Here is a 14,474-nt window from a genome sequence, read left to right on the forward strand (position 1 = left end):
TTTAAGTAGATATAGTACATATGTATATGATACACATTACTATATTTAAATTAAAATATTTGTGACAAAAAGGTTTTGTAGTTTATGTATGCATTACATATCCATATATAAAATACACACATATACAGTGCTCAGCATATCGAAGTAGACCCCTTACAAATCTCTCTTTTAAATTCATATTTTTAATAGGAAGCTATACAGTATTATATTTGTGCATATACATTAGATTAATCAGTACTGAAGCCAAATCTGGACCTTGTCTGACAAAATAAAATAACTTACGATAACAGTCCAAAAACTACTACAACCAAATGTATATGTTATAGAAAAATATTAATAACAAGTTTTCAAAAAAAAGAGAGAAAAAATAAACGAAAAATTTAGCTGAAATGTCGAAGGTTGTCATTTTTTTGCAATATTTTGCCTGTAAACATTTTATGATTATAATAAATATATCTGTTTAATAAATCTGTTTTGTTTAAATTCAGCAAAATGCATTGCCTATATTCACTGAGAAATGGAGAAAAATATTCATTTTTAAAATGGGGTGTACTCAATTTTGCTGAGCACTGTATTATTCTCAGAACAAACTTTTATTTTGGATGCAATTAATCTTTGCCCAGCACTAATTTGTTCACATTTTTACAGTCTAATTTTTTTTAAATATTTATTATATCTGGGGTGTACCTTTGCCAGCTTTTTGAAGGTCTCTGTCGAGACAGCAAGTGGCACAGCTGTGCTGAGGGCAGCGGAGGCCTTTGGTGTCAGAGGCGGAGCCGGTGTACTTCCGGACACAGGTTTCATGGTAATAACGGCCACAACCGTTCACTGAGCACCGCTTCATATCACCCTCTGTGACCTTGCAGGAGAAACAAGGATGGGAACCTGAAGAAAAAAAACAGTAACAAGCAGATTAAGATTACATTAAATTCTCAGTACTCACGTTAAGAAATATAGAGCAATGAGCTGTTCATTGTAAAAGCTTAATTTTCATGTAAACAACAGTTTCATTATAGCTTTTTGAAAATCTGATCCCAAATCAGATGTACTGTTCACCTGTCTTGCACTCCTGACACACTGTTTCACTCTCTTTTCCGCTGTTGGATCCCATACACTCTGGATGAAACAGCCCGTTACAGTCTCCCTCACAGCTCACCAAAGAATCCCCGAACGTCTCACACACCTGAGAGATTGAACAGAAAAAACAAAACATGACATTTAATTACATCTAAAAAAAAGTTTGATGATTGTGTTACATTTCTGTGGATCCTGCAATTTATTAATACCACCAAATAACAATATGAACTCAACTTTCAAATTAAACAAAGACATTTTAGATTCAATATAAACACTAAAAATTAACCATTTACCACAGTAGGTGGTATCAGACATAAAGGAAAGGGGATCCACAAAAACATTAATCGCCAAAACTTAAATATTTCTAAAACTTTAACATTACAGAAGTTGTATTTTAAAATACAATAATATAGAAACGGTTACATTAAATTGTAATATTTCACTACCGTTTTTACTATTTTTATATGCTTCCATTTTTTATACTATACATCATTTTCTATTCAAGATTAAATAAACTCATTTTCTAGAGCTCACATGGCAAACTGTGTCCTTTTTGGAGGCGCTTCCTCCTTGACGGGACAGGCTGGAGTCCACAGACTGCGCATCAGATCCGTCTGCATCCACTGTAGCAGGACTGTCTGAGCGTTTCCCAAATCCCGTCTACCAAAAAAATAAAATAAAAAATACAAAAACATTTACAGATAGAGCCCATTTCTCATTTGGCTACAAAACATGCTAGACATTCAAATGAACCAATCAGACATAACTTTGTGCTTTCTGACCTGTGGGTCATTGAGGCCTCTGGAGTCGGAGTCTGAAGTGTCTCTGTAGAGAGAGCTGGCCATCTCCACATCAGTAGATGCTCTGCTGCGTTTCTTTAGTGGTTTACATGAGTCTGAGATCTCACTGGCTCCTACAGGATTTGGAGTAGTATTAGTAGATGCACTGAACTATAGATTAATTTAGTCATAACTCAAGATGTCAATATATATATATATATATATATATATATATATATATATATATATATATATATATATATATATATATATATATATATATTTTTTTTTTTTTTTTTTTTTTTAAATAAAATTCATTTTGCAGTGAGTCGAGCACCTTTTTGTGACCCGGTTTTGAAATCCATTTGAGGTGCCGTTTCAGCCTGTGAACAAAGAAAAGATGTAAAGATGTTAAGGTGTTGATATCCTATTTAACAGCATTACTTGCCATGAAAACTTCCAACAAGATTCACAGTCTGGATCTCTAGGTTATCAAATTTAATATTCAAGTAAACCACTCAAACAGAAAAATTACAGAGTTCATAGCAATCAAATCAAAACACTTTAATAAAAAAATAAATAAATAAAAAAACAATTATTCACTTTCTGCTGGTTTTTCAGCAACAAACCCCTGTGTTTTTTTTTTTTTACAAACCACAAGTGATCCTTTCAAAGTGCAAACAGCAGCTTATTTAATCATGCCTGACCAGTTGCATGTTAGCACTAGTTGATACATGCAAAACACTGAACTTTTGTCCCAAAGTGATGTTTGATTTTTATTAAAATGTTGTCACTATTAGTGGAGTATAACACATATTATTCATCTCAAATTAACAGGTTCACATTTTGCTTCAAATACATACAGTGAATCAGATACTTAAACCACATTTGCAGTGAATGCAAATAAAAATCTATTCTTACTGAATTTGAAGAGAACCACATGTCAACATGTTCTAAAAATATAAATCCACAAGGAGCAGAAAGCTTAAGAGGTTTGAACTACAACTGCCACACACTAGAACCTGGAAAAATCATCCAAGCTGAGCATAATGAAAGTTTTCCTGTGCAGCATTATAAAGAATGTTATGTCAACATTAATTTATTAGAGCAAAATTCCTAATTGAAACTAAATTTCTTAACGGGATAGTCAACCCCAAAAATGTACTCACCCTCAAGTTATTCCAAACTTTTATGAGTTTCTTCATTCTCTTGTACACAAAAGCAGATATTTTGAAGAAAGCTGAAAACAGTAACCATTGACATTCGAAATAGGAAAAACCAAATACTATAAAAAGTCAATGGTTAGAGGTTAAGCTTTATTCAAAACATTTTCTTTTGCGTTCGACAGGCTGTTCACAAAGAATCTGTTTTTCCTCTTCAAAACGCTACTTATCTATTGTTTTTCAACGTAAACATGCTTTGACAGATGTGTTTGACCGTTACACTAACATCTTATGTCTTTTCACGCATAGCACACACGAGCGCCACGTTTTTTAGACATCGTGCCAAGTTAAAAGCTCATCAACTTTCACAAGCAGCGCAGCTTATCACGGTCAGGTCCAAAAGCAGTAGACCAATCAGAAGAGCTCAGGGGCGGGGCAACCAATGCGAGCTTAGGTTTATAGTAGAAAGTTGGCATGAAAACAGTTTTATTTACCATCACATCATGGTGGATGAGGCACTCATTGTGGCTTTTCCAGAATATCTTTAGTTATAGGAAGTATCTTCAAATGCTTATGATAACATATTGTTTTCCTATTTCTAACAGGTTGTTATTACATCACGTTGATAATATCGCATCACGTGGACCTCATGCACTGCACTGTACTTTTTTTAAACTCGTTCCTGAGCGCCACATCAAGCGTTTTTAGAAGCAGACCCATTTGGTGTGAATGAGCCCTGACAAATTTTCAGTTTTGAAGTATCTACTGATTCATCGGTGTCTCCAGATTGAATATTTTCTTCTGGTGCTCTACCTGTTCTTTCTTCACTTTCTTTTTTGGCACTGGTTCCACGCTCTTCTCTGACTCAGAGCGGCTTCGAACTGAACGTCGCTGCTGCTTTCTCTCTGTTTTGACACAAACACAAAGGAAGTTTCCTTGATCAGACTTTCATCGTAAAACTACATCTGTACATCTCTACTTCCGCTCTGCTTGCACTAATCCAGTGCATACCTGTGGACTGCTCTGCTGAAGTGTGTTCCTGGTCACTCCATCCTGATGGAGACGCAGCTCGCTCCTCTTCACTCGAACACGTCTCTGCTTCTGCTTTATTACTGGAGGCCTTTGTGAGACAGAACCACATTTGTAAGAGAAGGTGTAGTTTCTTAAACAACATGCATAAGAAACCTAATGTAACTATGTATTAGCTAGCTGCAGCTTAGCAATTAACTTTTAAGTAGAAGGCTATAATGCAAGTACGCAGTGAGCATTTGCCAACTAATTGCATAAGACAGGAATTTAAAGCCTTTTTTGGTGAAGTTAACTGTAGCTAACTGACAAATTTTCATGTGGGATTGCTATTATCAAGTTAGCATACCTTGCTTAAAGGAGTCAGATAGGAAAGCTTGCTAGCGGGTGCAAAAAGTATATTTACAACAGGGTGCAAAAACAACATAATACAAGATACACTTGCATACAGCTGGCAGTGTAAGGTTAGGAAAGACTCATTTAATTGATTGCAATTAATAGAGTTTGAATAACTGTGCTGCCAAACACCAGGCTAAGAAAAACACCTTTACTGTAACTTGTGATCACACTGTAAAAAAACAGTGATGTTTTCATCAGCATTTTTTTGTTTTGTTTTCATCAAATGTCTGAATATTTAAATTAATCTTTAATTAAATGTATTTGTTTTCTGTGAAACCGATCAAAATGAAGTTTAATTGTAAGGTGAGGAAAAACTCAATTTATCGATCGCAATTAATAAGATTGAGGTTTAAATAGCTCTTACTGTTTGTATAGCTTTTACTGTACCTTGTGATCACACTATAAAAAGTGATATTTTTGCTCAGCATTTTTGTTTTGTTTCCATGCAAATGTTAAAATTTTTAAATTAAGATTAAATGTATTTGTTTTCTGTAAAACTGATCAAAATGAAGTAAGTTTAATTGTACCAAAAACAAATATCTGCCAATGGGTTTATTATTATACTAATACAAGTCATCTCAAAGCAAAGTAATTTAATACACCAGTGACAACTACAGTAATTGTTCTTGTTTTAGGAATAAACTCCCATAACGTTGTATAATTTTTCAGAAAAGTACTTAATATCTTCATTTCATATTGTATGCACTGATTATGACGTTTATTTAAAAAGAAAACTACTGAAAAGATGCTTATATTTGCATGCATGCAACATATTATTACATGATTTTTGACATTTTACTCTGATTTACCCCTTGCTACTAAAGTTTCATTAAGATTTCATTTAACAGAAGAATTGGACTTCTCATTTATGACATTATACCTTGGGAAAATGCCAGAAATTGTTCCAACTATTGACAAATACTTAATTCAAATACTTTTGGTAAATAGCAGAAAAGCCATAAACTTGAATATGGTTTCAGGTTGATCCTCCAACAAGGGCTCAATGGATAGCGATTGTCAAGGAAATACACTTTATGGAGAGACTGACGTTTACCCTAGGACTTGATTCAAAAGCATTGGCAAAAATAAACGGAGTATGTCGTTCTAAACAATGTGCTTCAAATGTATTGTGACTTGATTTTGTAACCCCCATGACAACTGCTTTGCCCCTCCCCATTTTTTAAATTTTATTTGTAATTTCTTTCTTCCTCATGTTTTTCCCAAAATAAAATATATTTCACATGATAATAAGATAAAAAACTAAAGCAGTTTAAGGTTTACTTTTGATAAAAATTATAAAATTTCAGAAGGATTCATATTCAAAAATGTTTCATTTAATATCTCCCCAGATAAGAATTGTTGTCTAATAACATTAAAAATAGGGCATTCCACAAGAATATGTTTAACAGTTTGGTTTCTGTTGCAATATTGATATTTTGGGGGCTCTTCTCCTTTGAGTAAATGTTCATGTGCGTCATATGTGTCCGATTCGGCATCTCATCATATCTCGAGTTTTAAAAAAATTTATTTTACTCCTATTTCAGGCTGGATTTTAAAAAGTTTATAGAATGTAGCCTTTTATTAGTGACTTTAAATCCGAAGGTGGGTGGTATCTTTCCTGTTAGGGCTGTTTTGTCAGCGTTGTCGGCCTGATCATTTCCAGAGTCCAACAGGTCCTGGGATCCAGCAGAAAACTATATTATAAAATTTTCTCTGTAGTTCATTCACTTTAATAAAAACGTCAATAATAATGTGAATTAAGAATTTTAGAAGCTTTCAAAGGTCTTAAAATAACAGAAAGCTTGCAAGTATTAATGTAAAAAATTGAATAGCCAACCCCAAAACTGACAGATCCGAGTGGCAGGTTGTTATTAAAGTAATTATGTATTACTTATTTTAAATTAATAGGAATATCACTTTAATTGATCACTTAATAAAACCTGTAATTTGAGTGAAATCATTTAGTGCTGACTACTAAATTCATTCATACGGCTCTAGGAAATCAGGTAATAATTTTCTCTATTAGACGAATCTCTTGAATTCTGCTTTGTCATTGGGTTTTTCCAACTATTATATTATTGAGATTTTTACTTTGCTGCACAGTGCTAGTTCAGAATAGAATACGTACATTAGGGCTACAAGATATTGGAAAAATCTGACAATATTTTGCTTTACTGCGATATACATTGCGGTATGAATAGACCATTTCAATGTGGTCATGTCATTGGCCCATGAACATTTCCTGCTTGTTATCAAACTATTGCATAACTGTAACTGTAACAATTCAATCAGAACTTAATTGTAAAAAGCTATCATAACATTATTTATCAGTATGTGGCTCTTATTAAATTTTCAGAAGCTATATAAAAAAATAATAATAATTAAAAAAACAAAACAAAAGTAAAACAGGAGGTACGTTGGGACCATTGTTTTGTTTACATCCCTTAAAAATGGTCTATATCATTCTCCTAGATGACTTTAATAGCTCTATTTTATAATGTATCTGCATAAATTATAATCATTTACAAATAAACAGTAAATAAACACTGCTTTATGGATTTCTGGGGAGTGTAACAGCATTGAAGTACAGAAATTGAACAATCAAATGTAAAAATAGCCTGGTCATCATTGTATGAATAAATAAAGAAAAATATATTTAATAATATCTTTTAATCTTTAATAAAATATTCGAATCCTGCGATGTGGCTATGGAAGATACACACACTGCGTTATCGAAGCTCAAACGATATATAGTTCAGTCCTAACATACATTCATTTCTTATTGAAGTTTTACAGCTTTGTTTATAAACTATGATTGTCGCAGTCATTTATGATCTCTTACCCGCAAACATTATTAGGGTTTCTGCAGGTTTCGCAAAGTCAAATTTAAGACCTTTATAAGACCACGAAGATTAAAATTTCACACTTATGTAGGGCTAGATGCTAAGAATTTTTTCAATGGCCCAGCAGAAAAAAAAATGTAATTATTAATTTCTTAGCCATATAACTTAAATAATGTGTCAAAACAAGCAGACCTTAGTTGTATACATGTATTTTTGTTCAATATAACTTAAAAACTTCCCAGAGATGGGTTGCGGCCGGAAGGACATCCGCTGCGTAAAACGTGCTGGATGAGTTGGCGGTTCATTCCACTGTGGCGACCCCAGATTAATAATAAAGGGACTAAGCCAAAAAGAAAATGAATGAATAACTTAAACTCTTTAAAAACTAAATGTTTGCACAACAGAACACAGTTATATCATTAGTTGTAAGTAGTTTTGCTAAAAGTTGAGACATGTTGTTGGTAACTGGTACACTGTAAAACCCAAAAAGTTAAGGTAACTTAGGGTAACCATTTAAGTTCAAAATCTAATCCTAATGAGTTCTGTGAACTTAATCCATTTGAGTAAATGAAGCAATTTGAGCACAGTAAACCCCAATAAATGAAGAGAACTCAAACCAACTGAATACTGTAAAACCCAATAAGTTAAGGCAACTCAAACCATTTGAGGAAACTGATTGCTAAAAACCATTTGAGTTAAAAAAAACTAATCTATCTGATTACTGTAAACTTACTCCATTTAAGTTGAAGTAATGAGGTATTTAGTTAACTTATTACCTCCAACATTGAGTTCAAAACTCTTTTCAAATGAGTAGAATTAATTTTCAGTCAACTTTGAGTTAACTACACTCATTTCATTTGATAAAGTTGACTGTTGGGTTTTACAGTGTAGGGCCAGACAGAATCTGCAGACATTTTTTGCTATTTCTAGAGAAAAAAAAATATCTGCGGATTTATGCAGAATGATTTTATGAGTATCAAACTAAAAACTCAATTTAGGAAATAAAAAATAATTAAATGTTTAACTTTTATTTGATGTTTACAGTGCAAATTCAATTAGATCCACTTATTTTGTAAACAAAGCAAGTCTCTCGTGTAATATATCTTATAAAAAGCAGGAAATATTACTTCACAAACTTTATTGTAGATAAATCATATGAACATTTTAATATTACTATAATATCACACTAATATTAGTGAAATTTATTTAAAAATGAAATAAATATAAATTTACACAAGTAAATACAGACTCGATGACTGGATAAAAATTTGCGGATTTCTGCATGAACAGATTCCGTGTGGGCCTAGTAATTGGATGCGTTTTGGATTGATTGGGTAGCTTTATATAAACAAGGGAAAATTAAGACCCATTTAAAATTATTTTAGATCTACGAGACAATATTTCATTAAATTTAAGACTTTTTAAGACCCTGCGGATACCCTGATTTTGTTTGTAACTTTACCTCAGGTGACTTAACACGACCGCTGGGCCTCTCCTCACTCTCTGTCTTCTTGGGTAACTCCACTTTTTGCTTTGGGAGCTGCCAGTCGCATTTGATGATCTCCACATTGAGTTTCTTCATGGTAATGGAGAGTGGGAGGAGCTTGCGAGCTGCGGCAGTTCTCCACGGCGTCCGGACGGGAGGTGGAGAGGGTTCCTTTGGCCGGGGGGCAGGTTTGGGAGGACTGCGGGGTTGCTCCTGCTCCATTTCATCCTCTCCTTGATTGGGAGATGATGTTTCTCCAGCACTATTCATGCTGCATTGCCTCCGCGGTTGCTGCCGACGGGGCACAGGCTCCTCTTTAGCTCCGGCACTGCCTCTAGAGCGTCTCTGTTTACGTTCAGGACGGTTTTTAGCAGTCGCTTTTGGTGAGGTCACAGTGTCTGTAGGAGCAGGAGTAGGAGGAGGAGCAGGAGCAGGAGCTGGAGCTGGAGCAGCAGCAGTTTCAGCATCAGCTCCAGGTTCCTTGTCAATGTAGATGAAGGTGTAATTCTCATTGCGCTCCTCTCTTGTCATCTGAAGAGCTGCTTCCGCGTGACCCACACCCACTTCCCATTGGGCACGCTCCTTTTGGGACTGAGGTTTCAGCAGCTATAATGCAAATCACAGATGAAGATCATAGAGACGTCCACAAAAATGAGGTCACAACATTTGGTGAGGTATGCATACCTTTTGTTTCTCTGTGGGGTTGGTACTCTTGCGCAGCGTTTCTGCTTGCAGCTCATCGAACTGGCTCTCACTCTTGTACACCACAGTTCTTTTCTCGTGGATCCAGGCCCTCTCAGGGACACTTCCAAAGAACTGTACATGGTACTCCTTACAACCTAACAACAGGAAACAAGAAGATAAGTGATTATTATGAGGATAGTAAAGTCTAAGAAATAAAACTTGATAAATTACAGAATCTACAATAAAAATGTCAGTCAGGTTTTGTCAACAGTCGCTTAAACAATTAGGTGAAGTGAGCCTTGACAAGTGAGGTTTTACCCATACTTGAAATTTCTTTTTTTCAACCCATACAGATTTTGAGTGAGTAGTGCCAGCACAAGATCATAGTGAGCAATTAGGGGTTTGATGAGTATCGAAGATCGAGAAAGTGCAGTTCATTTATTCCCCACACCTTAAATTCCTGCCAGGCCCAGGAATTAAACCTACATCCTTTCGAGTTACTTTTTGAAGTCCAACTTCCTAACCATTAGATGCAATTAAAATTTGTCGTATCCATTTCTATTGGGGTTCGCCACAGCAGAAAGAACCACCAAGCACTCTGGCACATGTCTTACTAGCAGACGCCCCTTCTACACAAAGCTATGTCACTGGTCCTTATGGTTTTCATCTTCATGCGAGAATGTCTTTGATCGCAACTTTATGAGGCACACAAGTTTTGGCAGTAAAAAGGCAAGTTTGACCTGTACCAATCCATACTGTACCACTAAGGGAAAACAGGCACTAGTGTTTTAAAATCTCTTGTGTAGTGTTTACCAGACTTAGTGGCCATTCACATTTGGCGTCTTCTGTATGCACAAGTTCGTTCTTTCCAATGGAGGTGCGTGGCTTGTGGATTTTTTTCATTAATAAAACTTGTATCGGAGCTACAGCAATGTTGTCAGTTTGTCATACTCTGACAAAATGTTTGACAGTCACTCAATAACGACAAATGACATGGAAGCATGAGTGCAAAGCCCAATGAAAATGGTGAAAGAAGCGGCATGCCTCGCGCTTTCCACATGCTGTTAGATGCAATGTGAACGGCCCCAAAAGAACCCCTTCTTGCACTATACTGTCGCAGATTAATTACCTCTTGTATTAATACGTGTATGAACGTTCGTCTGTGGGTCTGATGACACCATGCACGGCCACCAAGGATACGTCCCAACTTTTGCCCACACCAAGTCACCAATCTCATACTCTTGAGAAGCGCCAGTGCTAGTGATGACCGAGGGACAGTGCTTTTCCACCTAAACAAGAAGACAACACATGCTTGGATGAACAGAATCTCATAAACTACATGTTTTAAAATGGAAATGATTGTCAAAAACAGGACACTCACCTTCTGCTCCTTGGGTTCTGCTTTGGGGCTTTTGAGGCTTGACGGTGGCTGCTGCTCTTCTCTGAAAGCGACCTGACTTTCAGTGGTCTGTAAAGGGTTGTGCACCACAACTGACCGCCCCTCTTCAACTTTGCTTGGCGGCTGGCTTTCTTCTTGACCAGCGCCATGCCTGCTGCCTCTCTTTTTCCTCTTCTCCTTCTTCTGCTCATGCCTCCTCCTGGAATCCTCGCCGGCCTGAAACTCCTGCAGGAGGTCTCCGCACAACGAGGACTCAAAGAGCTCCCTGCCATTCTGGTAGGTCTTTATGATCTTTAATTTGATCTCCGGGGAGCTGGTCTTTTTAGGAGTGGTGGTGATGATGGTGTTGACGGGTTGCCCAATAGGGTTGGAGATGATGCTTTCTTGAGGCGAGAGGAGGGGTGGAGATGAAGGCAAGAGCAAGGGAGGAGGAGGTGGCAGGACTTGAGGCATTAGGTGCGAGGCAGGAGGCGGGTGGTGGTGGTGAGGTAACAAAGGGGGATTGTGTGGGTGGTGTTGCTGCTGCTGATGGTGGTGGTGATGAGGATGATGAGGCTGCTGGTGATGATGATGGGAATGAGATGGAGGTGAGATGTGAGTTTGAGGTTTCTCCTGGACCACTGGTGGTCTTAATACCGTGCCCTCGCCAAGCAGCAAACCGTGATCGCCATAGTTTCGTATGGCACCATAGCCATTAGCTGAACCATTGGGGAACTGAGAGTACAAGGCAAACTTGGCCTGTTGCTCATAGGTACCTACACCCGTAGGGTAACCATTTGTAATGACTGGGACGTCTTCAGCAGAGTATGAAAAGCCTGACTCCAGAGGAGAATCAAAGTTTTGCTGTCCTCCATCATCTCCTGGGTCACTGATGGCTTCATAGACATCCTCCTGTCTGATGTTAGCGGAGTCAATAAGCTGAGGGGGTTGCTGAATTGTGTTTCCCATGATCCCTTGCATGAAAGAGAAGGAGAAATCCATTGTTCTGCTCCAGCATCCTTAAGTTTCCCTTTTTCTTACAGGGCCTGCTGAGATAAAGACAGAGTGCATTAATTACATATTTAAAACATGCATATCATTTTTGGTTAATGCCATGTGCAAATGAAGCTGTTCTGCAAAGCTGCAATTTCCCTCCCAAGGGATAAATAAAGTTTTCTCTAGTCTGATTCAAGTTATGCCAACTTTTACAGATTTTGAGGAGGAAAACTTATGCATAAATTAGATTTTGAAATTGGGATCCAATCAAAAAACGAGCAATGTTATTTTCGTCACATTACATTCTTCGATTCACCGTTTATTTCATCACACAATAAGGCATTAATATTAATTAGATTAAATCATATTTTGCATTTCTCACTGATTTTATATGTTTTTGTCCTATTAATCTGTCTCAGTAAAAAAATAAAATAAACATTTATATTGAAAAGCAGTGTTTATTTTTTCAGTTTGATCTCATTTCGTCTGTCCAGTAAGTTAATATATAACAAATATTTGAGGAATTCTCATGTAGCAAAATAAACACATCGATCAATGCCACCGAACAACCAATTACCTTTTTTAAACCCACTAAACTGAAACATAGTTTCATCTCAAAGAAACAAACCTGCAACGACCAGCTGGCTAACATTAGCCTGCTAGCGTTATCTGGATAACAAAACAGATCGAGTATATCCATATTGTCAATGTAAAAACGCTTCAATCTTACAGTAAATACAAAATGAAACCCGAGTAAACAAAATTAAGCACTCGTGATTAAAAAATAAACCCTGCTCGTCCAACAGCAATGTAAAGCGGACCCGTGTAATGTCGCTGCATTATATGAAAGGCGGCGTTAGCGGATGTGCTAATGTGTGTGTGTGTGTGTGTATAAGGGAAAAACATCAACACACGTAGTTCTAATGTTTATCACCAGGGGTTTTTAAATAGGCGATTTGATGCAAATCGGTATGCTTTTGGGTAAACTGCATCATGCGGTGAAGCTTAAAAACTGAAGAAGTGAATGCGAACATGCCAACATGGCTGCCCGTGCCCCTTTAAATCAAATTGGCCAGATTGCATTTCCATCGTGGAAAAGGTGTGATGAAAACCACTGCTTTATTGTTACCGAAAACATAAATGCATGCAGCGCTTGTTTTGTAGTCAACGCGAAATCATGATACGAAGCATGAAAAGAGCGGTAGAATAAAAGCGTCTGTACCTTCAGCGTGTTCCATTCTAAACAAATACAGCAAATAAACTGGATCCCTGCTGCAGTTAACATAAATATATCAACACAAAGACCTATGACTCCACGTTTCTGAGATCTGATCCGCTGTTTGGGAGAAAAACGGGGCTAGATCAGTCGTGTGTCGATCCCCATGATAGGATGTGTGGCTGTGAATCGGGAGAGGCCCCGTTTTTTTGCGGGATGCTCCTGCAGACCTAGGGAAATTTGGCTCCCATATATTTTATTATAGCCGTCTCCCTCCCTCTAGCTGTAACAAAAGCCCCTCTGCTTAAGGCCTGTGTCTCAGCGCCAAAATAAAATCGCCCCTATTGGCTGTGCTGCATGATGTGAGCCGTTTGTTAGGATGAGCAGTGTTTTTTTTTTCTTTTATCATTACAACCAAAATAAATAAATGAAGTTAATAAGATATTACTGCGTGACAGTACAAAACATAAAATGTAATGAATGCATCACACAGTTTAATCGTATAATGCAATTTTTTCTAAGTAATATTGTTTTAATTGTCAATTTTAATAACATTTTATTATGAAATACCTAAAGAAATGTTCTAACATTATTTTAATTGGTCTATTAGATTATTGATAAAAATATGTAAAATCATTTTCACGCACACATATTACATAAGTACAATGAAAAATAGGTAAAATAATAAATCTTATCTCATCATTATTATAAAATTAAATATGTATTCATATTCATGTGTATGTGTAATTTTACACTGTTAAATCAATACGATTATATTGTTTTTAGTTTTACACACGTATAATATATTAGGGATGTCCAGATCTGATCGGACGTTACCTCCCAATCGGGACTATATATATATTCTCATTATTTTTTAACATATCTATGGTTATTTGTTACCAGAGTTGTTGAATGTTAAAATAAGGTGTATTATAATGAATTAAATAAAAAATAAGGATCATCCTGAATCTGTTTATAATTCTTTACTCTTTTTTATGAACTGGAGAAGTATCGGATCGGGTTTTGGTATATAGATTTGAATGTAGATACGCAAAATCAAATGACTCGGACTCAAGGGCAAAAAAACCCTGATCAGGACATCCCTAATATGTGTATATATACCTAATATGTGTATATCTAGAATATTATCTAATATGGTCAGTTTAGCTTTTTAAAATTAAAATGTATAATTATATCATTAGTGTATAAAATTTCTAAATACTGAAAACAACAACAAAAACTAAATAATTCAGCGTAATGTTGGTTTTGATCAAAAAATGACTGAATAACAGCGACACCGTCTGCTCAAAAACCTTAATAACCACCCTTTGAACCACCACTTTATTACTCCGTTTCTGTTCTCGGTACTGCATATACGTCTGTTCCCATGACAACTCTGAGTTACAGCTGAACTCAGATCAGTCCGT

At 36.2% G+C, this 14,474-nt stretch overlaps 1 protein-coding gene across 1 annotated transcript in view; it reads right to left on the reverse strand.

Annotated features, from left to right (window-relative positions):
- Positions 1-13,382, reverse strand: part of LOC130236316 (histone-lysine N-methyltransferase NSD3-like) — a 32,724-nt gene extending 19,342 nt beyond the window's left edge. Inside the window, 12 exon segments of the mRNA XM_056466991.1 lie at positions 688-885; positions 1,057-1,183; positions 1,612-1,737; positions 1,860-1,990; positions 2,194-2,239; positions 3,833-3,924; positions 4,031-4,139; positions 8,750-9,379; positions 9,458-9,612; positions 10,587-10,746; positions 10,839-11,884; positions 13,054-13,382. Of these exon segments, the coding sequence (XP_056322966.1) occupies positions 688-885; positions 1,057-1,183; positions 1,612-1,737; positions 1,860-1,990; positions 2,194-2,239; positions 3,833-3,924; positions 4,031-4,139; positions 8,750-9,379; positions 9,458-9,612; positions 10,587-10,746; positions 10,839-11,837 (2,773 nt within the window). The 5' untranslated portion in view covers positions 11,838-11,884; positions 13,054-13,382.
- Positions 13,383-14,474: the final 1,092 nt, after the last annotated feature.

This window comes from Danio aesculapii, chromosome 10, assembly GCF_903798145.1.
Source record: "Danio aesculapii chromosome 10, fDanAes4.1, whole genome shotgun sequence".
NCBI classification, from domain to species: Eukaryota; Metazoa; Chordata; class Actinopteri; order Cypriniformes; family Danionidae; genus Danio; species Danio aesculapii.